Source organism: Phaseolus vulgaris, chromosome 9, assembly GCF_051622355.1.
Source record: "Phaseolus vulgaris cultivar YP4 chromosome 9, ASM5162235v1, whole genome shotgun sequence".
Classification (NCBI taxonomy): Eukaryota; Viridiplantae; Streptophyta; class Magnoliopsida; order Fabales; family Fabaceae; genus Phaseolus; species Phaseolus vulgaris.
In genome coordinates, this window is record NC_143506.1 from 15,022,064 (window position 1) to 15,049,847 (window position 27,784).

At 32.2% G+C, this 27,784-nt stretch overlaps 3 protein-coding genes and 1 pseudogene across 5 annotated transcripts; 2 read left to right on the forward strand and 2 right to left on the reverse strand.

Annotated features, from left to right (window-relative positions):
• Window positions 1-657: 657 nt before the first annotated feature.
• Window positions 658-5,998, reverse strand: LOC137820248 (uncharacterized). 2 transcript variants are annotated; one of them, XM_068624218.1, is made up of 6 exons: window positions 5,618-5,998; window positions 5,267-5,538; window positions 5,008-5,097; window positions 4,822-4,893; window positions 4,507-4,626; window positions 658-1,969 (listed from the first exon to the last, which is right to left on the reverse strand). In XM_068624218.1, exons 1-6 carry the CDS (start codon window positions 5,859-5,861, stop codon window positions 854-856), a joined length of 1,914 nt encoding a protein of 637 aa, XP_068480319.1. In that variant the 5' UTR covers window positions 5,862-5,998; the 3' UTR covers window positions 658-853. The 2 variants fall into 2 exon arrangements, with proteins under 2 accessions (XP_068480319.1, XP_090150951.1); XM_090294825.1 differs by having other exon boundaries at window positions 2,184-4,626; window positions 5,618-5,889.
• A 6,495-nt stretch (window positions 5,999-12,493) lies between these two features.
• LOC137820250 (heat shock cognate 70 kDa protein) lies at window positions 12,494-16,375 on the forward strand. The gene is made up of 4 exons (XM_068624220.1): window positions 12,494-12,674; window positions 13,974-14,056; window positions 14,168-14,403; window positions 14,653-16,375. The coding sequence occupies exons 3-4, from the start codon at window positions 14,184-14,186 to the stop codon at window positions 16,284-16,286; spliced, it is 1,854 nt and encodes a 617-aa protein (XP_068480321.1). The 5' UTR covers window positions 12,494-12,674; window positions 13,974-14,056; window positions 14,168-14,183; the 3' UTR covers window positions 16,287-16,375.
• A 3,437-nt stretch (window positions 16,376-19,812) lies between these two features.
• LOC137822233 (heat shock cognate 70 kDa protein 2 pseudogene) lies at window positions 19,813-20,505 on the forward strand (annotated as a pseudogene).
• A 1,387-nt stretch (window positions 20,506-21,892) lies between these two features.
• On the reverse strand, window positions 21,893-27,319 carry LOC137820249 (uncharacterized). Of its 2 annotated transcripts, XM_068624219.2 has the most exons (6): window positions 26,950-27,319; window positions 26,598-26,869; window positions 26,324-26,413; window positions 26,133-26,204; window positions 25,804-25,923; window positions 21,893-23,129 (listed from the first exon to the last, which is right to left on the reverse strand). In XM_068624219.2, exons 1-6 carry the CDS (start codon window positions 27,191-27,193, stop codon window positions 22,026-22,028), a joined length of 1,902 nt encoding a protein of 633 aa, XP_068480320.1. In that variant the 5' UTR covers window positions 27,194-27,319; the 3' UTR covers window positions 21,893-22,025. The 2 variants fall into 2 exon arrangements, with proteins under 2 accessions (XP_068480320.1, XP_090150952.1); XM_090294826.1 differs by lacking the exons at window positions 25,804-25,923; window positions 26,133-26,204; window positions 26,324-26,413; window positions 26,598-26,869; window positions 26,950-27,319 and adding an exon at window positions 23,333-24,635.
• Window positions 27,320-27,784: the final 465 nt, after the last annotated feature.

The window sequence follows — 27,784 nt, forward strand, 5'->3', positions numbered from 1 at the left end:
CTAAGAATAATTTACCAGGGATCATTTCAAGAGCCAAATCATTCACCCAATTAAACCCCGAAAAAGTTGTGGATTTTTGTGTATTACTTATTTGAAAATTCTCTATATGTGGCCATAAACTGTTTAATTCTTGAGCAATGCTTCGTGTGAAATAAATGAAAAGGGAAATAAAATGAAGGAAAGAAAAGGGAGAACAACTTTCACACACATACTCCATCGTGGACTACATTTAATAATCGTTGTGCTTTTTTTATCTTACAATAAATAGATTCAATCGTTTCCTACAATCACCGAGCACCTTGGTTGGAAAAAATTTCCATCCCTCACTAAAAAATATTCCTCTCCACCAACCTCGTCTTCCGAGGAACTGTTAACCTTTTAGACATTTAAAACAAAATTCGTTTATTATATAGAATGGTAGTTGGTCTATCTAGCACCAAATTATGAATTTTATTTGAGTAAAATATGCCATTTAAAAAGCAGCAATAATGCAAATACGGACCCAAAAAAATACCTGACTTCATTTTATGATCACAAATATTCACAAACATACTTGCACGTTAAATAAGCCTTCCAAACCAAATTTAATACCATAAAATCGACGATGAAGTCAGTTGAATTTAATGAAAACCAATAGTTTGGCAACTTGCACAACAGTTTTTCAAATGCCATCACCATAAGATCCGATTTAACCATAAAAATAAAATATTCAACATGTAGGAAATTTCAGTACACCAACAACCCTTACATCTAAACAATGCAATGCTGCATAGGTGGGTATCGGTAGTAGAATAAACTACTATAAAACACGATAAAAAACAGTACATGAGAAAATGGGAGGGGTACAAAAATATCAACTCTGGGGCGAAGTTTTGGCAGCGGTTGTTTGGGGAGGTTGAGTATTCCCACTGGCATTACCATCGGCAGTATATGCTGGAGCCTGAGTATAACCAGCACCATAAGAACTGTTGCTGTATGGAGGTGGTGCCTGACCATATGCAGGCTGACCACCCTGAGGTGCACCATATGTTTGAGAACCATACCCTGGTTGCCCTGCACCATATCCCGAAGGTGGTGCTCTCTGAGCACCAGATTCTGGTTGGGGTTGAGAATAACCGGAAGGTGGAGGCTGCGCAGGATATGCTGACTGACCATAGCCTCCTACCGCACTAGGTGACTGCGACTGTCCATAAACAGGAGGATTACCACTTGGCTTTTGAGATTGTGGGGCTCCATAACCAGGTCCGTAACCTGGCTGTGGTTGACTTCCATAAGCAGCTTGGGATGTAGGTGGAACCCCATAACCTGACTGAGGAGTTCCCTGAGGTGGGTAGCTAGCAGTGTTTGAGCTGGGCTGTTGGCTGGTAGGATAACCTTGCTGTGGCTGTTGGGTAGATGGAGCTTGGGCTGAATCTCCCTGTGAAGCATAGCTCGCAGTGTGGCCCTCTTGTGCTGGGTTACTGCCACTACCATAGCCAGTAACGGAGCCATAGCCTTGCTGCTGATCATATGTTGGTGGTTGTCCATACCCTGATTGAGATTGTGCATTATATGCATTATAGCTGTCCTGAGCATAACCCTGTCCGGGTTGGCTATAACCAGAAGAAGGTGGTTGACTATAATTGTATGCAGAGCCATCAGCTGGAGGTGCAGGACCTCCAGGATTTTGTGGTTGCTGTGGCTGTTGACTATAGTAATCATAGCCACCAGCATGAGTTGACTGTTGGTGAGATGGTGCAGAAGACTGGTCCCAATTGGTGGAATATCCACCTGGTTGTTGGGGAGGATAGCCCGAATATTGTTGCTGAGGCATGTTATACTGAGGTGATGGACCAGAATATGCTCCAGGTTGCACATATCCATAACCAGGTTGCTGCATTGGTGCAGGGGGGGCCCAGTTAGAGGGTGGTCGAGATTGGTAACCTTGCTGAGGATACCCACCAGACATTGAAGGATTTCTAAGACGATTCTGTGGATTCAAATTGAAAACCAAAATAAAGGGAGTGAGTTCACCCAAATTTCCACACAAGACAAGTATAGGAAGCAACATATGCACACATACACAGGTTAAACTTACAAATGCAAAAATCAACATGTAATGAACACGAGATAAAGGGTATATATATTATCTTGCATTAACGGGTTGCATACATGATCAGAAAGGGATACGAATACCTACATACCGTACTGGTTCGTGATAAAACTGAGTTACTCCAGCAGAAGCACACCCTTTCCCTATTCGAATTGAATGGGTACAAAAGAAAGCACAGACCATAGAAGCAAACAATCATTCAATATTTATTGCCTTGAAAAGGCAATCCATCATATAGTATATCAATATGCAATATCTTACTCCAATTGTTACACTATACAATATATCATTCATATTCATATTAATTCAACAAGAGTGACTGGACTACAGATATTTCACACCCTATTAAGATGAATGCGCAACTCCAAATTCAAATATACAGACTGTTGAAACAACTTTTCTGTGCTCCCATGTACATTCTCTCATCCTTTGTACAACCCATTCTAATAGTCCAACCTCGGGATCATCAGTTAAAAACAATAAAATTAAATATTATTTTAATGGAACATGAATTAGAAAGAAAAGAAAAATAATTGAATGAGGCAGAACAGAAGTGGCACAAAATGTATAACAGACAAATCTTAATAGAAATCTTAAACATAACTGGTTAGTTAAGAAAACTATTTAACACTGGACAAGAATAATAAAACTGGACAAGAATAATAGTATAGGGAAAATAATTAAAGTGCTGAACGACGGACAAATTTCAGGTTACCTATGCCAAATGTAAGTCCAGTATAAGATACGAGGATAAAATACTACTCCAAGTACACTAAGGTTCTTTTTAGAAATAAACTGAAAAGCACAAGAGACCTAGTTGAAAACTATTTCAACATAATTCAACATTGAGTCTAATAATGACACTATAGTCAAAAAGTATTAGTAGGAGACTTACTGCCCTTGATAATAAATATCAAAACTGAGATTTAGAACCATACCAGGGCATGCTGAGGGAACACCAACAAAAGGATTCATGTTGGTGTCACCAATGGTCCAATAGACACTAACCCTACAACAGTCCCAATAACAATATCAGTCATAGGATACACAATTAATAAGCATATTCCACTGTCGAAAGGTTATAATCTCAATGAGTATCCATCTGGCCCAAAAATATTTCATAATAACAGTAGCCTTCAGAGCACCAGGAATCTAAACCAACAAAAACAATGAAAGACGCACCTCACCAAAGCACTGGGCTAAGTGAAAAACACAATTAAAATACGGTCTTTGTAAATATATGGTATCTTGGTCAAGAAAACTGACAGGCCAATTCTAAAATATTGCTACCAACGTCCTTGATTCGTGGATGTATAAAAGAGATAATGGCTAAGACGTATTAGCTAATTATATAGAGCAGACTACACATACACAAACATAAAGACACAGTTGACAAGTCAGACCCTGAAAGTTCATCATGACCATCACCTAATCCTAGACTAAACATAAAGGAAGATGCGTATTGCTAATATATCAAGACTGTTAATCGAACAAGATACCATACAATTGTTAACAACATTATACAGCTAATAATTGATGGCTATAGCAGTGAACGGTCTCACTAATCATGTTTCCACTTGGCCAGCTGACGCAACAACACTGAGGAGTTGGAGATTACAAGCAAGAACATCGTAACAGCCATTAGTCTTCTACCTTTGTGCATTATTTTGCATAAGTCTTGAAACACTTGCACAATATGAAAATATGTACTAATTTTCTTTTGAGAACAATACAGTAGGTAACAGAGATCCGAATAATATTAATGTATCATATAATAAAGACCACTTGTTAAAGGCACATTAGGCTCTGAAAAAATTTCTACTTCCTTAAACATACTCTATCATCTAAGCTGCTTTGGAAGAGAGATCAATGCATCCCGAATATGCATCAAGTTACTAATAATTGTCATACAGCTAAGCTGCTTCGGTCCAGATCAAAACATCAATAATATACAATGTATAATAATGGTCACAGTGTTATGCTGTATCAATAATAAGATCAAGGAATTAATTAATATGAACAGAATAAATGTCATTTATGCAAAACTAAAGTGAAAACCATCACATGATTTACCAAAACTATTTTTTCCCTGCAAAGGAACAAATCGGAGAGTACAAAAATCATGTATCATGTTACAGGAATCAATCAGATCTAACTTTATATTTTAATATCATAAAAAATAAAAAGACCCAACAGGCAATGACAAGCACACCGTATTCATCTCACAATAACATAAAGCTTGCACGTAAATCAACCTAGTTTGATCAAACAGTCTAGATGATAAATAGATTGTGCAACATACAGAGTACAAAACCCAGTAGAAAAACAGCAATTTTAAACACTAGACTAGACTTGGCCTTACCAGGCAGATATGCCTAAGCCAAATCTGGCAAAAAGAAGCACCATTAACATACCTCGCCACTGATGATTTGATTAACCAACTCCTTTGCAGACTCAATTTGCTCAGGTGTCCCATCAACTTTTAATGTTCTTTCAGTTGATGTGTCACCTGGAGGAAGATGCAGAGGTATCACCTGAAAAAACATATAAACATTAGCCAAAAGTCATAAAAGTTGGCCGTTAACACAATCTCTTTTCAAATTAGTTGCAATCACAAAGCTACGGTAAAAAAAAACATAACAACAAGGCTACACTAACTATGATTTATCACCGATATCTAATACACAAATAAGAGAACAGCGTTCTATATATCACTTATAAGTACAAACCTGAATCCGTGCTCCTGTAGAAGCTTGCATATTCTTTATAGTTTCTCCTCCTTTGCCAATTATAAGGCCAACCTGAAGATGCACACGATAAACATATCAACCCAAAGAGATAGAAAAAAACAGATCTGAACACGGAAATTACGCATGACATTGTACAAAGCATACACTCATATCTCCCTTTCACACCTTATTATTTGGAATTCTCATGACAAATTCATCTGACCCAGCTTGTCCAGTCAGTCTTCGAGCAACAATGCCAGAACCTCCAGATTCAGCCTGGTACAACAACAGTTGTCATCGTATATATTGCAATAATTAAACATGTGAGAAATTTATCAAGAAACAGACCTCCTTCGTAAGATTATCGTAACGTCAAATCTATGATAAACGAAATTTAATACATACATGATTCACAGAAAAAAAAATAGTATAAAATGTGATTAACCTCAGCAAGAACTTCATTTATGAGTTTCTCCGCAGAAGCAATTGCCTCGGGAGTGCCCATAAGCTCAACCGTTCTTGAAGTAGAATTAGGGTCGGCGTCCATATCGCGAGTAACTTGAATTTTAGCACCAGACTGCAACTGGAGATACTTAATAGTCTCTCCACCTTTGCCAATAATCACACCAACCCTGCCGTTAGGGATATCGATCTTCTTGCTCGTTCCTTGGTGACTGTAGGAGACGGGAGGAACGGCTGAGTACTGAGGCTTCGCATCTACGTTCACGGAAAACAGAGTTTATAAAACCCTAACCTAAACGAGAAGAATAGTGGAGCAGAGGGGATAGCTAGTTACCGTAAGAATCGAAGCCGGAGGTAGGAGCGCCGTTATCGGGTTTGGCACGCTTGGCGTCGAGCGGGGGAGGAGGAGCAACGCTGAGGAGGCGAGTGGCGACTTCTTGAGCACGCTGCTTGGCAAGCTCGATGCCGGTAGCGGGGCCGGCGGAGAAGCCGGTGGGTCTATCGGAGGATTGGTCTTCATACTTGCGTTTGAGGGGCGTAGAGTCGTTGGGAGATGAATAGTGGGCTTCGTCCGCCATTGGCACAAACCCTAAAGACGTTAGGTGTGTAAGAGAGGGTGGTGATGTTATTTATAATATATAGTGGTGGCTAGTGTGACCCCTACCATGGGTGGGGCAGGGTAGAAAAAAAGGAGATATTTTGCATCCCTTCGCTTGAGGCACCTTTACGTCATTCATACAATTATACAGATAAAACTATTTTTATCTCTATTTTTCTATCTATCATCTTATTATTTTTAATTTTTCTATCTATTTTTTATTTTTAAGATTTTATATTTAAGATAAACATTTTGATATTATCGGTGTATCTACTACTAATTAATATTAATTAACTTTTAATTTTTTATAATTATATCTTGTGTTTTTATTTAAAATTAACATGATTACATCATCAATAATAATAAAAATAAAACTAATTTATGTTTATAGATTCAACTTTTATGTTATTGTAGGGTTTAATTTTTTATTTTCTTCATTTTTAAAAAATTAAACTAAACATTTTTAATTTACTACTTTTTTATTTTTATTTTGTAAAAAATCATTTTTTTATTTATTAATTATATTTCTAACTATTTAAAACATTAAATTATTTTTTTAATGCATTCAAAAATAAAATTATCAAAAAAATTAATTTATTAATTTTAATTTTTTTACTTTTGAAATGGTGTTAGATAGGGATATAAAAATAAAAGAGTGTTAGGTAAGAAAATAAAGACAAGTGCGGGAAAATAAAAATGTAAATAGTGTTGTTATATGAGGGATTGAATCTACAATTCTCACTTCATTTCAACTTTTTCGCTGTTTCTTTAATCAATATTTTTTAATAATATTCATACAAAAATAAAGGTAATTTTTTAATGATATGTTTTTTTATTAACAATGATATATTTTATTAAATAAGAGTTTATTTGCGATATTTTTTGTAAACTTTATTCGGTTAAATTGAAAAAATTAGTATTGAGTGACTTTTTATGGATTTTTAAAATTAAAAAAAAAAATAAAGAAGCCTATAGGATAAAAATAAATATGTTGCTTATGGATTCAGTTGAAATTATCTTAAAGAGAAACTTTATTTGAATTAGTTATAATAAGTTTATTTAATTAATGTATTAGTATATTAACAACTACCATATACAATTTAGATATTGGCATTCTCATTAGTATTTTTTTAATATTTTTTACCGTGAGATCATACAACTGATGTAATGGTCAAGGTTAACGGCCCCACGACCGATAGTTCAAGTCCAGTTATGCTCAATCAAGGTCGACGAAGTTAATTCGTGATTAGGAGTCAAGTAATGCATCCCTAAGCATGATTCAGCCCCTTAACCCGACCCAATAAAAAAAGTCAATCAAAGATAATATAAGATTTGATTCAAATATTATATGTGAAACTAATATAAGATTTGATTAAAATATTATATGTAAGACTAATACAAGATTTATAAATAAAATTTATGAACTCGACTTTATAAATAGATTAATTATATATATACTAATAGATGTGAACATACATATTTAAAATTATATATGACTTTAACTAAATATTTATTTATTAAAAGTATTTATTATTCTAGCTGAATCCTGATATCGAACAACTTTTTACAAATACTCCACACGTATTTAGTACCAAGACTTCTTTGATACTCTCTGTTTGAATTGAGGTGGAAATTTGTGAGGAAGGGAGATAGTGAATTGAAGAAGATTATGGGGAATGTGTGATGTTGTTTGGATTGAGGGATGATAGAGTGGATTTGTTATGATTGTTTATTAAAATTTGTAAGTGATGAGATAGTTATGACATAATTTAGAAATTATTTTAAAGGTGTAAAATGCAAATTTACAAATTTATCTTTGTCATTAAAAAATATTTTAATAATGAGTTAGGTTTTTTTTTTTGTAAGTTTGAGTTAATTTTTTTTCTAATATATAATATTCATAATTACTCTTATTTTGTAATACAAAATAATTCCGTGTTAAATTAAAAAAATATATTAAATATATTAAAATTTATGAAAATAATATTTATTATTATATACATTTGTTATTTTATATAATTATAAATGTTTTGTTGATATGTCAAATAATATGAATAAATTTAGCAACTTGTTCTTCAACTATTGAAGGATATGCATCCTTAACAAGTTGCCCTAATTCGTTTACATAATATTGAATGAATGCTTATGGTTACATGCGAATAATGTCATGAGAACATCCCGTGTGCACCAAATACTCCATCAATTATTGTTTGCAAGTTGAGTATATATTTTCAATTGTTCTTATATTTTTTAAATGAGATTCATGTTCACACGAGCAATATCATTATAAATTGCAATTGTATCATCAAATTCTTCTTTGTCGTTTCAAAGTGGTTTCCAATTGTTTTCGTTATCCATCTAATATTTACCTTATCATTGACAATCATAAAATAGTTTATCGATACACATCAAATAATTTATGCTACGAATAACTCTAACCACTTAAAGTTGGAGTTAGTGCAATAGTACTAAGGTTAATATTAGAGTGATGTGAAGAATAATGTTAAGATTAAGACGCACTTTAATATTTATAATTAAATCTATAAAAAAAACACATAAAAATAAACAAAACAGTAAAAATGTAAAAAAGCAAATTTAAATTTAAATGATTCACTATATCTTGTTAATAAAAAAATGTAACACTAAACACACAGTAAAAAAAAAATATATATATATATATATATTAAAAACAATAAAGACATTGAATAAAAAAAACAGTGAACACAAAGTAATAAGAAAAATGTAAATAAATTTATAAAAATTAAAAATAATAGATGTAAATGCATTTATAAAAAACTAAAAATAATTACCACATAAAAAAAAACACTAAACACCTAAAAAAATTTAAACACAATTATTAAAATTAAAAATAGTAAACAAATAATAAAAAAAATGTAAAAACAAAAACACAAAAAACACATAATAACAAATAAATATACAAATATATTTATAAAAAATAAAAACAGTAGTTACATAAATTAAAAAGACATGATAATAAAAAATATAAAACATTAAACAAATAACAAAAAAAATACAGAACAGTAATCAAATAATAAAAAATTAAACAGTAAACACATAATATAAAAAATATAAATACATTTATAAAAATAAAAAATTTATAAACACATATAAAAACAAAAAAAATTAAATACATTTATAAAAATTAAAATCTGTATGTAAACCCATAAAAAAGCAAACAAGACAAAAAAAACCTAAGAAAAAAATTTAAATACAATTATTAAAATAAAAAAACAATAAACACATAAAAAAACTAAACAGTTTCTTGTTATTAAAAAAAATTAAAAAACATTAAACACATAATATATATATATATATATATAAATATAAATTAGAAATAGTAAATACATAAAATAAAATAAAATAAAAAAACTAAACAATAAACACATAATAATAAAAAATGTAAAAAACAATAAAGACATAATAATAAAAGAAAATGTAAATACATTTAAAAAATTAAAAATAATAAACACTTTTTTATGAAAATACATTTATAAAAATTAAAAAATAGTAAATACAAAAAAAAAAGTGTAAATCCATTTATAAAAATTAAATACAGTAAACACATAATAAATAAAAAAGTCAAATATATTTATAAAAATTAAATACAATAAATACATAAGAAAAACTAAACAATAGTACAAATGCAACAAAAAAATGTAAATACAATTATTAAGATTAAAAACAGTAGACATATAAAAAAAATAAACAGTATCTTGTTAATAAAAAAGATATAAAAACAATAAAGACATAATAACAAATATATATATAAAAATTAAAAACAATAAAACATAGAATAAAAAAAACAACAAACACAAAATAATAAAAAATATAAAAACAGTAAACAAATAATAATAAAAATATAACTTTTTTATAAAAAATAAAAACAATAAACACATCAACAAATGTAAATGCATTTATAACAACTAAAAATGGTATTATTAAAATTAAAAATAATAAACACATAAAAGTAATAATAAAAATGTAAAACATTAAACACATAATAATATAAAAAAACATTAAAGTTATAAAATAAAAACTAAACCGTAAACATAATAATAAAAATATTTAATTACCTTATTCGTCCCTATATTTGGGGTCAATATTCAATTTGATACCGTGGTTTTTAAAAAAATCAATTTGGTACCGTGATTTAAAAAATAATCAATTTGGTCCCTATGTCTTTTAAAATGTATCCAAATTGGTCTTTCCGTTAAATCCCTCCTAACAGCTAACAGCGTAAGGTGTTGCTTATGATAAAGAGAATGTCTATATGGGGAGAGAGATGTGAGATTATTATTATTATTATAGTTATTATTAATACTATTATTATTATTGTTATTTTTATTACTATTATTATTAATATTATTTTTCTTAATATTATTACTATTATTGATATTTTTATTACTATTATTACTATTAATATTATTTTTCTTAATATTAATATTATTATTATTACTAATAAAAAATAAAATAAAAATAGTAATAATAATAATATTAAGAATAATAATAAGAAAAATAATATTAATAATAATAATAATAATAGTAATAATAATATTTATATTAAGAATAATAATAATAATAATAATAATTCTCAATCTCACCTCTCCCTCCACATAAACACTCTATCTCCCACATAAACACTCTCTCTAACCCACATTCTTTCTGTGTCACATAAGCAACACCTACGCTGTTAGGTGGAACTTAACGGAAATGACCAATTTGGATACATTTTAAAATATATAGGGACCAAATTGATTTTTTTAAAAACCACGGTACCAAATTGAATATTGACCCCAAATGTATGGACGAATAAGGTAATTAAATATAATAAAAACTGTAAAACCAATAAACACATAATAATAAAAAAGAAAAGTAAATACATTTAGAAAAATAAAAAACTGTAAACACAAAATATAAACTAAACAATAAATACATATAAAAGAGTATAAATATTGTACTGTTACAGTCTATAGGACTGATAGCACGTCTCGAACTTCGTCACTGGATCGACCGAGTCCCTATGGCCTGTATCTATAAGGGCAATCGAAATCATGATTCCAATTACTCTCCAGCAAGATCAGCAAGGCTAATCCATGATTAGGAGCTAGGTAATGCAACCCTAATCACGGTCCAACTCCCTAATCCAACCCAACAAGAGAAAACTCGTCAAAGGTAATATAAATAACACATATTCTAAGGATCAGGTACATTATCTACCGTGCTCTAGCTATCGAGTGTCGAACCCTTTTGTTGACTTTAGCGTCAAAGTGTCTTCTGCATGTACTCTCATTCGGTACTCACGAGACGACCGAGAACCGAGGCTAGGAAGGAAAGGAGAGGAACGAGTAAGAAAGGAAGTTGAAGAGTAGCACAACCGACCCATAAAAAAGAAGAAGACGAGTTCTCTCAATAGTTTTTTAGGCCCCATCCCCGAACGAAAATAAATACATTTATTAAAAATAAAAACAGTAAACATAATAAAAAAATAGTTACCACACTTAATAGAAAAAAACTCTATATAAAAAAAAATTATTAAAAACTTACGTGAAGGTGAAGGCAGAGAAGAAACCGTGTGATAAACATAACCAACCAAAGAACCACTGCAATCAGACACAAGAAGATGAACCAAGATCCAATCTGAAAAAAAAAAAAAAAACAGAATGAATTCCAATATTTTTCTCAAATAATGACTGATAAGATTAATAAAAAAACTCACACAAAAATTAAAATAAAATGCAACAATTGTTATGATTTAAAGAAGAGGACGGCAACGAATTTTCGAAACTTTAGACGAGTAAAAAGAAACGAGATAGGTGAATTATATAGCAAAACCTTTTACTATAATAGTAAAACAAAATTAAGAAAAAATGTTTAATTATTTATTTTTTATATTTTATTAAAGAAGGAAATAAATGGTTATGTATGGAGAGGGAAAAGAATGAAATTTGGGGAGGAAGGAATATGAGAGAAGAAAAGGAAAAGGATAAAGTGTTGGAAGTGAGGATTAATTATTTCTTAATTAGATATTTATTTAAAAATAATAGAAATTAATTTAAAAATTAAAAAAGAAAAATTTAAATAATTTTTAATTTATTTAATATTGTAATTAATTATTTTGGTATTTAAAAGTTGTTTTTTATTTGATGATTGTCTTGTAGTAATAGATGACAAACCATTATAATATTATAATAATATTTTATTTTAAAAATTAAATTAAATTATTAAAATATTAATTTATTTGTTTGTGAAATTATACTGTATATAGTGTCCACATATCACCAATCATTTAAAATTCTCTACATCACAATTTACTGTCTTTTTTGTTTAGTATGTGAATTTATCAGCTTATTGTGATTTTAGTTTCTCAATTTACCCACATCCCAGGTTAATATCTTTTTAATTCCTAAAATTAGTTACACAATGTCAATTAAGAGATTAAAGTAGAAATAAAATGCTAAATTCAGAAACTAAAATACTCATAAATAATTAAATTCGGAGCTAAAACGATAAAATACAGTAAAGTCTGGGATAAAAAATTAATAAATAAATAATGATAAAGTTATAGTTTTACCTTAATTTTTGAATTTTAGTACTTTCAAAAACTGTTCTTTACCTGTTTTGTGCGACCAACTTAGCACACTGTTGTGTTTCGCGGCTGGGCTGCTTCATTTCTCTACCACCACCAACAACCATCGTCTTGTCACCTCAGAGTCATCTACAGTTGTTCTTGGGGATTTTGTGTTTTCATTCACATTTCACACTTACATTAAAGGTAAAAACGATTTTGAATATATAGATTTTGTTTGCATATTGCACCCATTTTCTTTGTATTCTTGGCACTGGCTTTTACTTTTTGGAAAAAGGGTTTGTCTCTAACAACGTGAGAAACTGTTGGAATACCTGTTGGGAGAGATTAAGCATAGTGTTTGAAGCAAAATTGTATCTTGGAATGGGAAACAAAAAGTTTAGACAACAGGGTTAACAAAACAATACTCATATCCATTCTCTCTATATTGGTTGTCATGTACCTGGGTCTGAACAGTTATACTATGTTGCATCTCAGTTCAAAATGGTCAAATTTTTCATTTTCATCAATGTCATTTGTTATCAATGTCATGATATTTAGTTTCTCCATTTGTTGTGTTTAATGTTTGCTTTATGAAAACAAGAGAGATTTATTCATTAATGCTAAGTAGTTAACTCTCTATGGACTGTAGTAATCTAAACAGTTTAGCTTTTTCACTTTCCATTATCAGTCCTTCTACACCTCTTTCTTCCAAGTCTTGCTACCATGAAAAGTAGACATGTCTATAATTATGTGGTTCTGCATCTAAATTATAATATAACACTATATTAATAAATTAGTTTCCAAAATTATGGATTCTAGTTAATTAGTATATGAAATTGTAAAAGTATAATTGGAGTCATCAAAGTTGGAGGAGTCATTATAATATTTCAGTACAAGAATTAAATTGGCTAATGATCTAGAACTAAATTATTTGTCATTTTTTTAATATCTAGAATTCATATAACATTTTATAAATTAAAAAAAAACCATATGTATAAATGATTTTATTCAACAAGAGAATCATTAATAATGTATTCTTTGTTCACCTCTGGACTCTGTCACTCTATGTGTGTATGTGTGTATACACAGTCAATTTTAAATTTTAAATATGGTTTTAATTCTTGTAATCTACTTTCTGATATGTTTCTGGTCACTCTACACAAACTCAGCTTATCTCTCAATCTTAAATAATTATGATTTAATTTACTGTTTAAAGAAAAAAATCAGTTAAGTTGTAAAAAAAAATTGTATTGTTTTTTTCATTTTTTTTTTAAATTTTTAGAAAATTAAACCAAATTTTCTTTAATTATTTACTTTTATTTTTTCATCTTTTGTCCTGAACTTTAATTGTAGAATGTCCTAAAAAAACTAAACTCTGGAGAGCATTATTAAAAAGAAAAAAGGGAGAGAATTGGTTGCTTGCTCGCGAAGTATGAGGGTCTAAACAAAGTTATAATACTATATTTCCCATTATGAATCTTTTAAAGAAGCATTTTGTTTCAGTTTATCGTATACTCTTGGTTGACAAGTTTGTGAAGGAAAGGCCCCGAACACACATTCAGAGCTTTATTCACCATTACTTCAAGGTAAAAGTTCTGAATCAAAACCTCATATATCTTTCTTCTGTATCAAGTACATGTTCTGTAAATTGTTTTCTATGACTGACTTCACTTGTTTTGAATTTGAACACATTTTAGAATCACTTGAAAGAAAATGGCAGAACAAAATAAGGAATGGGCTGTGGGAATTGACCTTGGCACAACATACTCATGTGTTGCTGTATGGCTAGAGGAACACTGTCGAGTGGAGATAATTCACAATGATCAGGGCTGTAGAACAACGCCTTCATCTGTGGCTTTCACAGAGAATCAAAGATTGATCGGTGATGCTGCTAAAAATCAGGCTGCTATTAACCCAACTAACACTGTCTTTGGTAAATAATTGCTTTTTATTGCATGTGAATTCATTTAAATGTTTAAACTAGTTATTTGTGTTGGCTTTTAGTTGCAAATGATACCTTAACATTCATCATTTACTTTGTGCCAAAAAGTATACTTTTTGTCCAGTACTCTAATTTGTTCTATAACTTTAAATTAATAAATATCATTCCATAAGACTATTTTGATTAGCATCATTGAGGAATAGCCTTAAATTCGTGCTCGATTAATGACTAATTTTGCAGATGTGAAAAGGTTAATCGGCAGAAGATACAGTGATCCCATTATCCAGGACGATCTAAAGTTGTGGTCATTTAAGGTCATTGCTGATTCTGATGACAAACCCATGATAGCTGTTTCATACAAAGGTCAGGAGAAACACATTTCAGCTGAAGAAATCTCATCTATGATCCTCACAAAGATGCGGGAGACTGCAGAAGCGTACTTGGAATCAGGGGTTAAGAATGTTGTGGTTACTGTGCCTGCTTATTTTAATGACTCTCAGCGACAAGCAACCAAAGATGCTGGTACCATTGCTGGCCTCAATGTCATGCGGATAATCAATGAACCCACAGCTGCAGCTCTGGCATACGGCCTTGACAAGAGAGCAAAATGTGTTGTTGGAGAGAGAAATATTTTCATCTTTGATCTTGGTGGTGGTACATTTGACGTGTCTCTGCTCACAATCAAGGGTGATGTCTTCAAAGTCAAGGCCACTGCTGGTGACACGCACCTTGGAGGAGAGGACATGGATAACAGAATGGTAAAGTACTTCGTTGAGGAGTTCAAGAGGAAGAACAAAGTTGACATCAATGGGAACCGGAGAGCCTTGAGGAGGTTGAGAACTGCTTGTGAGAGAGCAAAAAGGACGCTATCATATGCTGTTGACACCACCATTGAGATAGATGCTTTATCTGGGAGCATTGACTTTTGTTCATCAATCACTCGTGCAAGATTTGAGGAGCTCAACTTGGACCTCTTTAAAAGGTGTATGGAGACAGTAGATATGTGTCTTGTTGATTCTAAGATGGACAAGAGTGATGTAGATGATGTTGTTCTCGTTGGTGGTTCTTCTAGGATTCCCAAAGTGCAACAGCTATTGCAAGACTACTTCAAGGGGAAGGAACTGTGCATGAGCATCAACCCTGATGAAGCTGTTGCTTATGGAGCAGCAATTCAGGCTGCTTTGCTGACTAAAAGCAACAAGTTTGTTCCCAACTTAGTGCTATTAGATGTTACGCCGCTGTCACTTGGTATATCTTTAAAAGGAGATCTCATGAGTGTTGTGATTCCTAGGAACACCACCATTCCTGTTGAGAAAAAGGAAGTATATGGAAGATCCGAAGATTTCCAATCATCTGTCTCAATTAAGGTTTACGAGGGTGAAAGGCAAAGAGCAAGCGATAACAATTTGCTTGGTTTTTTTAATCTTTATGGCACTCCTTATGCTCTTCGAGGCCATCCTTTAATGGTAAGTTTCAGTATAGATGCTGATGGTATTCTAAGTGTAATTGCCGAGGAAGAAAGCAGTGGAAGTACGAACGGGATTACTGTAGACAACGACAAGGGAAGACTATCAACTCAACAAATTATGAGAATGATTCAAGATGCCGAGAAATACAAGGCTGAAGACCAAAAGTACCAAAAGAAAGTTCAAGCAATTAATGCTTTGGATGACTTCGTTTACAAGATAAGGAAGGCTATAGATGATGTTGATAACAGTAATAAGCTTCATTCACGAGACAAAACCAAGATCAACATGGCAATTGCAGAGGCCAGAAAATTGCTTGATGCTAGCCAGCAGACAGAAGCAGAGGTGTTTGTGGATCATCTGAATGAGGTGAAGAGCCTCATTGAACCCATTATGAACATTAACTAGTTTGTTTCAAGTTTATGTTGGTCAAAATTGCAAAACTTTATGAACCATGTTTATCTAAGTAATATAATATTTCCATTTTCCACTATCAATCCTTGAACACATTTTTCTTCTATGTCTTGCAAATAAGTAGATAAGCCTATAATTTGTTTGGTATACTTGGCTACATTTCTTCTATATGGGTATTCAAATGGGCAATTGTTTCTAGACTGTTAACATAGCTCGGCCTAAAATGCAGTGTGGGTTTTATGGTCTAGTGAAAAATACAAACAACCAATAAAATCAGAAACTTTCTCCTTGTTTAAAAGTATCAAAAGTGTTGGTTGAAAAGATATGGTGAATTCACTTCAAAACAATTTGGAGAATTTTGTCATGATAAAGGTATAAACACACACTTCACAGCAGCCTACATAGCTCAGCAAAATGGAGTTGCCGAAAAAAAGAGAACAATCAGAAATATGGTGGCTTCTATTTGATTGAAAGATAACTTCCTAAGATATTCTGGCAGAAGCTTCAAGTGATGTGTGCATATTCTCAAAAGATGTCTTACAACAGTTTCGCAAAACAAAACTCCTGAAGAAGCATAAAGTGAATGAAACCAACAATTGATTATTTTTTGGTGTCTGAATGCATAGCACATGTTTATATAACATATCAACATTCAGTCAAATTGGATGATAAAAGCAAGCAATGTATTATGCTGGAGTAAATGATGAATCCAAAGCATACCGTTTGATTGATCTGGTAAATAAGAAAGAGCTGATAAGTAAGGATGTAATATTTGAAAAACAAATAGGGTGAATTTGGGAGTAGAATGAAGAATACCAACAAAAATTCTTGATTGGGAAAAAGATGAAGAATATGTGAATGACGCTGAAGACCAACATAAGGAGAATGTTGTGGATAGTAATGATGATCGAGAAATCGAGGAAAGAGAATGCTGTGGACAATATTGGTGCTACTCTTAATAATTATGAGGAGAGTTAGAAGAATAGGAGAGAGTTGATTTGGATGATTGATTACGAAAGAGGAGAAAGTCAACTAAATGATGTTGACCTCAATGTAATAATGGTCACCATGGGAAATCCAATTTCATTTGAAAAAACTATGAAGATTACACAGAATAATTTATTCTGGTTGTATACTACAATATGGGTGGAATGTTTTTCGTAGTGATCTTGAAGAAGATGTTTATGTGCAGCAACTAGCTGATCTTATGAAAAAAACATAATGTAGATTTTTCCCCAAAATAATACAATTTCACTTTGATTTTCTGTAAATGGGCAGATTTTGTTTAATATCAAAATTGAGTGTATCGTACATATCAAATACGATTTTAAATGTTGTATACAATTTTCCTAAATTCCACATAAACCGTGTACATCATCTCGTATATGATGAAATACAAATTTAATAAGAAAATGATAAATTCCAAATACAATTTTGTAAAAATAAATTTATATAAAAAATTAAATTACAAATACGATTTTAAATTGAAATTTGTACATTGAATGTACGTTCTTTCAATTTTTTTTTTTTATAATTCAAATCTTTTTATATTAAAGAATGCAGGAAATTTTTGTTACGTATATGTATTTTAAAAGTACTTTAAATATAAGTTTTGTTTAATATATTTAAATTATTTTAAATTCTTAATAAACTAATTATGTAGTACTGTTGTAATAGAAAATAACATAACTAAATTATTTTAAGAAAAAATCAATCTAAATCTAATTCATATAATAACAAACTAAACTGGTAAAATTTTAAATTCGAATGCAAAAAATAATTCAAAAACTTTAATAAAAAGTTAGAATGAGAATGTTTATTAGCAATTGATAATTAAATGTTTAAAAAAATTATATTACAAAATAAGTTAAATAAATGTTCTTATTATACTATAGGAATGAATGTCATAATAGAATAAATTATTCTTATCTATAAATTTTTTTTTACTATTTTTCTGCTTTCTATAAAGTAATTTCTTGAATTAAATTCACAATCTTTTTTATGTGTTAATTGAAACTACATTTAGTAATTTAAACACATGTAATTATAACAAATTACACTAAATAAATACAAATAATAATTTTTTACCTATTAAACAAATTTTTATAATACTTTTGACATATTTAAAAAATTATGGAGTATTACTTCATTCATTACTTAGATAATTGTAGACTTTACCTTTAAACATTATGGTTTTATAGTTTATCGGTTCATATTTTTTATATACAATTTTGAGTTTAAATTTTAATTAAAGTTTTCAATTAAAATTTCCTATTAAAGTGACTGAAAATATCAATTTCCGGTTAAGGTTCTCTGTATTAACTTTTCTTTTAAATTTTTTAGTTTTTTTTAACGTCTCGAATTTAGAGTTTTATCAATTTAGTTTGATAGTTTTCTTAAAATAATTTAGTTATGTTATTTTATATTATAAAAGTATTACATAATTAATTTTATTAAAAATTTAAAGTAATTTAAATGTATTAAACAAAATTTATACTTAAAATATTTTTATAATACTTATACATATACTTAAGAAAAATGTCCTGCATTCTTTAATATAAAAATATTTTAATTATAAAAAAGTATTTTTAAAAAGGCGTACGTCCGATGTATGAATTTCAATTTAAAATTGTATTTGTGATTTACGATTTCTATATAAATTATTTTTTTATAAAATCGTATTTGAAATTTATGATTTTCTAACTAAATTCATATTTTACATATATTATTCCTTCCTAAAAATATATTGGCGATTTCAATAAAATTAAATCATATTTGGTATGTATGATTTGCCCAAATCTATAATTAAAAAAAATCTATCCATTTATAAAAAATAGAAACGAAATTACACAAGTTTAAAAAAAAATATACAAATCAAAGATAAATGCTTATTTTGTCTGTGATATTTGTAAGCGGACTCACCTTTTCAATCCGCTAACCCGCATAACTCGCGGTCCGTGCGGGTCACCAGTGGGGCGGGCTAGCCCGCAAGTCCGCAAAAAAAAAAAACTTTGACAGCAGTGGAGTAAATGTTTTGTCTTTCTTTTTCTTTTTCATTTGGGGGTAGAAAATTACAAGGGTAATTAGAGTTATAATTTCTTTGAGACTCCTTTTTGGTCTAGTTTTGGGGATGAAAATACAGGATGTTGGATATGATATGATATTTTTCATGTAATTTGAAATAAATAATAGTGAATATGTTAGGTAGTGGGTAAGTCAAGAATATTGGAAGGTTGATACTTGGATTATGTAACATTCAATTAATGTTTATTGTTATATTAATCTTAATGTCTTTGTTTTTTTATGACATATTTTCAAGAGAAAAAGTATAAAAAAAAATCATTGAATTTCTAAAAAATAATAATAATAATTGAATGCGGACTGACCCACAAACTCATGGGCCAGCACTTATGCAGAGCGAGACCGAAAATCTAGTCTGCACTCATTTTGGAGACCAAGTACGGGCAGGTTGACCCGCTTTGCCATTCCTAGAGTAGATATGTGTCTTGTTGATTCTAAGATGGACAAGAGTGATGTAGACGATGTTGTTCTCGTTGGTGGTTCTTCTAGGATTCCCAAAGTGCAGCAGCTAGTGCAAGACTACTTCAAGGGAAAGGAACTGTGCATGAGCATCAACCCTGACGAGGTTGTTGCTTATGGAGCAGCAATTCCCAACTTAGTGTTATTAGATGCTACACGGCTGTCACTTGGTATATCTTTAAAAGGAGATCTCATGAGTGTTGTGATTCCTAGGAACACCACCATTCCTGTTGAGAAGAAAAAAGTATATGTTAAGATCAGAAGATTTCCCAATCTTATGTCCAAAGTAAAGGTTTACGAGTGTGAAAGGACAATAGCAAGTGATAACAATTTGCTTGATTTTTTTAATCTTTATGGCAGTCCTTATGCTCTTTGAGGCCATCCTTTAACTGTAAGTTTCAGTATAGATGTTGATGGTACTTTAAGTGTAATTGCTGAGGAAGAAAGCAGTGGAAGTAAGAACGGGATTACTGTAACCAACGACAAGGGAAGACTATCAACTCAACAAATTATGAGAATGATTCAAGATGCCGAGATATACAAGGCTGAAGACCAGAAGTACCAAAAGAAAGTTCAAGCAATTGATGCTAGCCAGCAGACAGAAACAGAGGTGTTTGTGGATCATCTGAATGAGGTGAAGAGCCTCATTGAACTCATTATGAGGATTAACTAGTTTGTTTCAAAACTCAAATTTGGAAAATCGATTATGCTTCTTGAAAAACATCACAATCGATTTTTTAAATTATTCTGAATGTATAGTGTTGATAAAAAAAATAAGATAAACCAGTTATTTAGTTTCTCAAACCACTTTTCTTGTTCCTCAAAGCACGAGCTCTCTCGTTTTGTTCTAGGAAGAAGAGCAAATCACAACAAACAAAACTATCACAAAACTAATTTTATTTATACACAAAGTTCACGTTCATGAGTCTACAATTTTTTTGTCAAGATTCTTTTGCACCCAGCACTGTAAAGAAGAAAACCGAAAACTCATTCACATGCAGATGCCTACATTGTTTAATATATTTGATGGAAGGGTAACAAAATAAATTAGTATTTGTGCTTCTATATTCCGCGCAAATCTTCTCAGTTTTATGAAGAGTGAAAAAACTATCTACCCTGCTCTCCCATCCGCACTCACACTCTCATATACACTCATCCAAACAAAAACTCTTTCCACTTCCCTTCCTCCTCTTTTGTCACACCTTGAAGCAAATAGGATGTAAGATTGAGGACATGCAAATGAACAAGATTACGTGAACCTTCCTAACCCATTAGACATCATATGATAGTTTTATTTATATATTGATTTGATCTATTTAGAAAAAATGTCAAATCTAAGCATTTATAAGCAAAGTTGGAAGTTTTTAGAAAATAGTAGGCTTGAACCTCTTTTAAGTTATAGTATTTTTTTTTTTATGCTATATCAATATTATATGAGTTAAAATTGTTTTAAATAATTTTCATTTTTGAGATCCATCTAATACTCCAAACCAAACAAGCATTATCAACAATTCCATTTTTATGCAAAATTCATCCATAGATAAAAATAAAACATGCAACAAAAATAACTAACTGAAAAATAAATTATACACCATAATAACTTTATATTATCATACAATGACACAGTGTAAAATAAAGATATTAACTTTTACTATTATCAAAACTTTATCTGCCAAACGTTTAAAATCAAACAATTTCAACAAAATCTTTAAATTTTATTGGACTTTCCTCATCTGTATCTATTTCTACAGAAATGGCTTTAACTGCTTACTCGTATTAACAGCTACTTTCGTATAAAATATATGTTGACAAATTATTCATGGGCATAATTTATTCTAAATTTTTCACCAAACACTTGCAAATATCACTCAATTCACAAGATAAACCGGGCCATAAATTATCTATTCCAGACGAAACCATGAAGCATAAAATTGACAACTGAAAGTAGCTAAATAAACTAAAAGTTCATGAAAATCGAGAGTTATTTTCGTAACTTCAGATAAGCCTTTTTCAAAAGCGATAAAAATGAACTCCTACTCAACCGTACAAAATACTAAAAATGTAGAAAATATCAATACACCAATTCTTCCATCTTAACAATGCAATGCTACATAGTATCACTAGCAAAATAAAACCGGTAAAACACAACTAAAAAAAAAGATAGTCCCAGGGAACAGCAAGGGGACAAAAATATCAACTCTGAGGCGATGCTTTAGCAACGGCAGTCTGAGGCTGAGTGTTCCCACTGGCATTACCATCGGCAGTATATGCTGGAGCCTGAGTATAACCAGCACCATAAGAACTACTGCTGTATGGAGGCGGTGCCTGACCATAAGTAGGCTGGCCACCCTGAGGTGCACCATATGTTTGAGAACCATACCCTGGTTGCCCTGCACCATATCCCGAAGGTGGTGCTCTCTGAGCACCAGATTCTGGTTGGGGTTGAGAATAACCAGATGGTGGAGGCTGCGCAGGATATGCTGACTGACCATAGCCTCCTACCGCACTAGGTGACTGTGACTGTCCATAAACAGGAGGATTAGCACTTGGCTTTTGAGATTGAGGGGCTCCATAACCTGGCTGTGGTTGACTTCCATAAGCAGCTTGGGATGTAGGGGGAACCCCATAACCTGACTGAGGAGTTCCCTGAGGTGGGTAGCTGGCAGTGTTTGAGCTGGGCTGTTGGCTGGTAGGATAACCTTGCTGTGGCTGTTGGGTAGATGGAGCTTGGGCTGAATCTCCCTGAGATGCATAACTTGCAGTGTGGCCATCTGGTGCTGAGTTATTCCCACTACCATAGCCGGTAGTAGCTGACCCATAGCCTTGCTGCTGATCATATGCTGGTGGCTGTCCATACCCTGATTGAGATTGTGCATTGTATGCATTATAGCTGTCCTGAGCATAACCCTGTCCGGGTTGGCTATAACCAAAAGAAGGTGGTTGACTGTAACTGTAAGCAGAGCCATCCGCTGGAGGTGCAGGGCCTCCAGGATTTTGCGGTTGCTGTGGCTGTTGACTATAGTAATCATAGCCACCAGCTTGAGTAGACTGTTGGTGAGGTGGTGCAGAAGACTGGTCCCAGCTGGTGGAATATCCACCTGGTTGTTGAGGAGGATAGCCTGCATAAGGTGGTTGAGGCATATTATACTGAGGTGATGGACCAGAATATGCTCCAGGTTGCATATAGCCATAACCAGGTTGCTGCATTTGAGCAGGGGGAGCCCAGTTCGAGGGTGGTCGAGATTGGTAGCCTTGCTGAGGATATCCACCAGACATTGAAGGATTTCTAACACGATTCTGTGGAGACAAATTCAAACCAAATATGAAGAGTGAATTCACCCAAGTTTCCACATTTCGAGTACAGAAATCAACAGATGCACACACATACACAGGTTAAACTTACGCAGTTAAGAATAAACATGAAGAACACAAGATAAAGTATACAAGTTGCATAAAAAGATTGCATACAAGAATAGAAAGGGATATATATACCAACATACCGTACTGGTTCGTGATAAAACTGAGTTACTCCAGCAGCACACCTTTTCCCTATTCGAATTGAATGGGTACAAAAGGAAGCACAGACCAAAGAAGCAGACAAGCATACAATTTGAATTGCTTAAAAAGGCAATCCATCATATAGTATCACAAAATATGTATGATCTTATCTCAATTATTACACCATATAATATATTCTTCATAATCATATTAATTCAACTAGAGTATCAGGACTACAAATATTTTACTGCATATGATGAAGGAGTAACCATAAATATACAGACTGTCAAGACCACTTCCCTGTTCTCCCATGTACCTCCTTTTAACCTTTGTTTAACCCACTCTAACAGGTTAACCTCAAAGGATTATAAAATAAAAGAAAATTAAATTAAATATTATTTGAGTAGAACAGGAATTGAAAATAGGGACCTGAAAATGTATTTAATGTGTGTAACTCGAGCGTCAAAACTATCAGTTAAAGGGCACAAGATTAAGAAAAACAGTTGAATGATAAGACAGATAAAAAGTGGGCATGGGCTATAGAAAGGCAATGATGCCACAAGAAATGAACAACCCACTACACACATCCGAAACAACAGACGGATCATAAAAGAAGTCTTGACACATAACTTGTTAGTTTAAACAATTATAACTATAAATTGATGAAGTAATAGTATAGGAAAGTTATTTTTCCTCACAATAGCAACTACAGGTTATTATGCCAAATGTAAGTCCAGCATAAGACACAAATATAAAATATTTTTTCAAATATATGAAGTTTTTACGAATTAACTAAAAAGCACAATTGGCATGGTTGAAAAGGATTTCAACACAATAATCAATATAGTTTAGTAAGGACACTGTAAGTAAAAAAATGTATCAATAGGAGACTTACTGCCCTTGATAACAATTATCAAAACTGAGATTTAGAACCATACCAGGGCATGATGAGGGAACACCAACAAAGGAATTCATGTTGGTGTCACCAATGGTCCAATAGACACTATAATCCTACAATAGTCCCAATAACAAGATCAGTCATAGGATACACAGTTAATAATATTCCATTGTTGAACAGGCTATAATCCCAATGAGAATCCACTTGGACAAAAAAATGTCATAATAATAGTAGCCTTCATGGCCCCCAGCAACCTAGCCCACAAAAGCGTTGAAAGACCCACCACACTAATGAACTGGGCCATGAGAAAAACTTTACCACAGTTAAAACAGTCTTTGCAAGATCTTGGCATCTTGGGGAGAAAAGACAATCCAATTCGAAAATAATCCCATTAAGGTCCTCACTTTCTGTATGTATAAAAATCGGTATGATTTATTATCTAATAATATAGCAGATAACAATGACACACAAACACATATAGACACAGTTTTTTACCATTGACCTAAGCTAAGACCAAACTAAAGATACTGATCTGTGAATATGGTACTACTAAATCAGGACCCAATTCATGAACATACCATACATTTGTTAACACCATAATATAGCTGATAAATATCATGGATACTACAGTGGCTTGTCTCCCTAATCATGTCTGTTTTTGGTGAGCAAATGCAACTAAGCGGAGGACAATTGGAGATTACAAGTAAAAACATCATAACATCAATTGGCAATTCAGTGTGTTTTGTTTTAAAGTTGGGAAGTCTCAAACGGAAGTTGAACTCATTCAGACTAGAGAGATGGATTGGAGTGTGTAACTGTTAAACAAGCACACAATTTATCTTCCACCATTTTGCATTTTTTTATACTAGTCTTGAAACAAAACTATGCACTAATTCTCTTCCAGGAACAATACAACAAGTAACAGACATCCATCGATATAGATGTATCAATTATCAAAAGATTACTTGTTGAATATACTTACAGCTGAAGAAACAGTGCTTATTTAAACATATACTTACAGCTAAAAAGTCAATTTAATCAGGAGATCAATGAATTCAGAACATATAAGTTGATTGATAATGCTCACGATATGAAGTAATATCATTAATAAGATCAATGAATTGATAAACATGGACGTAAACATCATTTATGCCAACTAAGGTGAAATCATCACATAATTTACCAAATTATTCTCTCCCAGCAATGAAACAGAATAAATTATTGAAGACAATCCAAAACTCGTCTAACATGTTAATGAATCCATCAGTTCTAGTTTTATATTTTATTTTAACATCATACCAAATAACAAAGTTCTAGTTCTAAATTTTATTTTAATAACATACAAAAATAACGAAGACCCAGGAGGCAATTACAAGTGCACAATATCATCCTTACAATCACATAAAGTCACCAATGTGATCAAATAAACATTCTAAAAGATGATTATATATCAGCAACAAAAAGAAAACAGAACCGAGTACAAAATCCACAATTTAAACACTAAACTGTACTTCGCACAAGGCAGGCATGACATGCTAAGCCAAATGTATCCACCAGAGAAAATTTTTAACATACCTCACCACTGATGACTTGATTAACCAACTGCTTTGCAGACTCAATTTGCTCAGAAGTCCCATCAATTTTTAATGTTCTTTCAGTTGATGTGTCACCTGGGGGAAGATGAAGTGGTATCACCTGGAAAAATATAGACATTAGTATAAAGTGACTCCAGAGGAATTTCCAAGCCTCGAGTGTCAGAAGTTATCATACTCTTTCATATTAGCAGTAATCACAAAGCCACAGTAAAAAAACATATCACGAAATCCAAGCAACTATGATTTAGCACCTATGTCTAATACACAATGAAGACAACAATATACTCTTTATGACTTAGAAGTGAAAACCTGAATCCGTGCACCAGTAGAAGCTTGCATATTCTTTATAGTTTCTCCTCCTTTACCAATTATAAGACCAACCTGAAGATGCATACAACAAACTATATCAACCAAATCAATAACACAGAAATGAATTAAAACATTGCACAAATCTTAAGATTATACAAATCTTAAGATTATACAAATCTCCTTTTTCAGACCTTATTATTTGGGATTTTCATGACAAATTCATCGGACCCAGCTTGTCCAGTCAGTCTCCGAGCAACAATGCCAGAACCCCCAGATTCAGCCTGGTACAGAAACAATTCACGCCAGATATATGTTAATATTAAATCTTCGAGGAAATTCATTCGGAAACTATTCATGTTATTCATATTATTACAACTATCATTCGGACAACATCTGAGATAATTACACAAATATCCCCACATGCATAATTTGCAGAAAAAAAAAACTAATAATGATGCGTGAAACCTCAGCAAGAACTTCATTGATGAGTTTCTCAGCAGAGGCAATTGCCTCGGGAGTGCCCATAAGCTCAACCGTCCTAGTAGTGGAATTAGGGTCCGCGTCCATATCACGAGTAACTTGAATTTTGGCACCAGACTGCAACTGGAGATACTTAATGGTCTCTCCAGCTTTGCCAATAATCACACCAACCCTGCCGTTAGGGATATCAATCTTCTTACTCGTTCCTTGTTGACTGTAGGAAACGGGAGGAATGGCCGAGTACTGAGGCTTCGCATCTACGTTCACAGAAATCAGAGTGTATAAAACCCTAACCTAAACAAGAAGAAGAGTGGAGAAGAGAAGGATATTTAGTTACCGTAAGAATCGAAGCCAGAGGTAGGAGCACCGTTATCGGGTTTGGGACGCTTAGCATCGAGCGGGGGAGGAGGAGTAACGCTGAGGAGGCGAGCGGCGACTTCTTGAGCACGCTGCTTGGCGAGCTCGATGCCGGTAGCAGGGCCCGCTGAGAATCCGGTGGGTCTGTCGGAGGGTTGGTCTTCGTACTTGCGCTTGAGGGATGCCGACTCGGTTCCCGATGAATACTGCGCTTCCTCCGCCATTGGCACAAACCCTAGCCACTCGCGTTACCTGTGTAGGGAGAGCGAGATATTTTACTTCGCTTGGGCAACCAAAAATCACAAGGTGTCTCTACGTCACGGTTGTAAGAAGAAATTATATTTAAAGACAAATTTTATTTTCAGATAATTGTAATATATTTATTATGCATTACTTCTCCCTTCTTCGATTAGGCATTTTAATATTTCCTTTCTTTTTTATATATCATTTTACACTATACTTTCAAAACTATTTAAAAAAAAATCAATGACTCAAAGTATCGTCTCTTTTTTATCATTGTAAGTATATTTGAAATTTTATGTCTAATACTTTTCATTTATTTTCTCTCATTTATATATATATATGATGATGAACTTCAACAATTTCTATTATAAACATAAATTGTTAAACTAATTTTATAGTACAAAGTTTAGCTTTAATGTATAACTTATATATTAAAATTGTACTGTGTGCACTACGACTAACCACACATTTCACTTTCCACCATTGGATCGACTGAAGATAAGGTCTTCATAGTGGGTCGACCAACAACTCAAATCCAATTACACTTAAGCAGAGTCAGTGAAGTTAATCTA

Bases quoted from the DNA above. Each gene is read 5' to 3' on its own strand.
- LOC137820250 (XM_068624220.1), top strand. From the start codon at position 14,184: ATGGCAGAACAAAATAAGGAATGGGCTGTGGGAATTGACCTTGGCACA. The intron at 14,404-14,652 runs GTAAATAATTGC...CTAATTTTGCAG, and splicing joins CCCAACTAACACTGTCTTTG to ATGTGAAAAGGTTAATCGGC.
- LOC137820249 (XM_068624219.2), bottom strand. From the start codon at position 27,193: ATGGCGGAGGAAGCGCAGTATTCATCGGGAACCGAGTCGGCATCCCTC. The intron at 26,414-26,597 runs GTTTCACGCATC...TTTCTGTACCAG, and splicing joins TCAATGAAGTTCTTGCTGAG to GCTGAATCTGGGGGTTCTGG. The intron at 26,205-26,323 runs GTCTGAAAAAGG...ATGCATCTTCAG, and splicing joins TGAAAATCCCAAATAATAAG to GTTGGTCTTATAATTGGTAA.
- LOC137820248 (XM_068624218.1), bottom strand. From the start codon at position 5,861: ATGGCGGACGAAGCCCACTATTCATCTCCCAACGACTCTACGCCCCTC. The intron at 5,098-5,266 runs GTTAATCACATT...TTGTTGTACCAG, and splicing joins TAAATGAAGTTCTTGCTGAG to GCTGAATCTGGAGGTTCTGG. The intron at 1,970-4,506 runs GTATGTTAATGG...TTGAATCCACAG, and splicing joins ATCAAATCATCAGTGGCGAG to AATCGTCTTAGAAATCCTTC.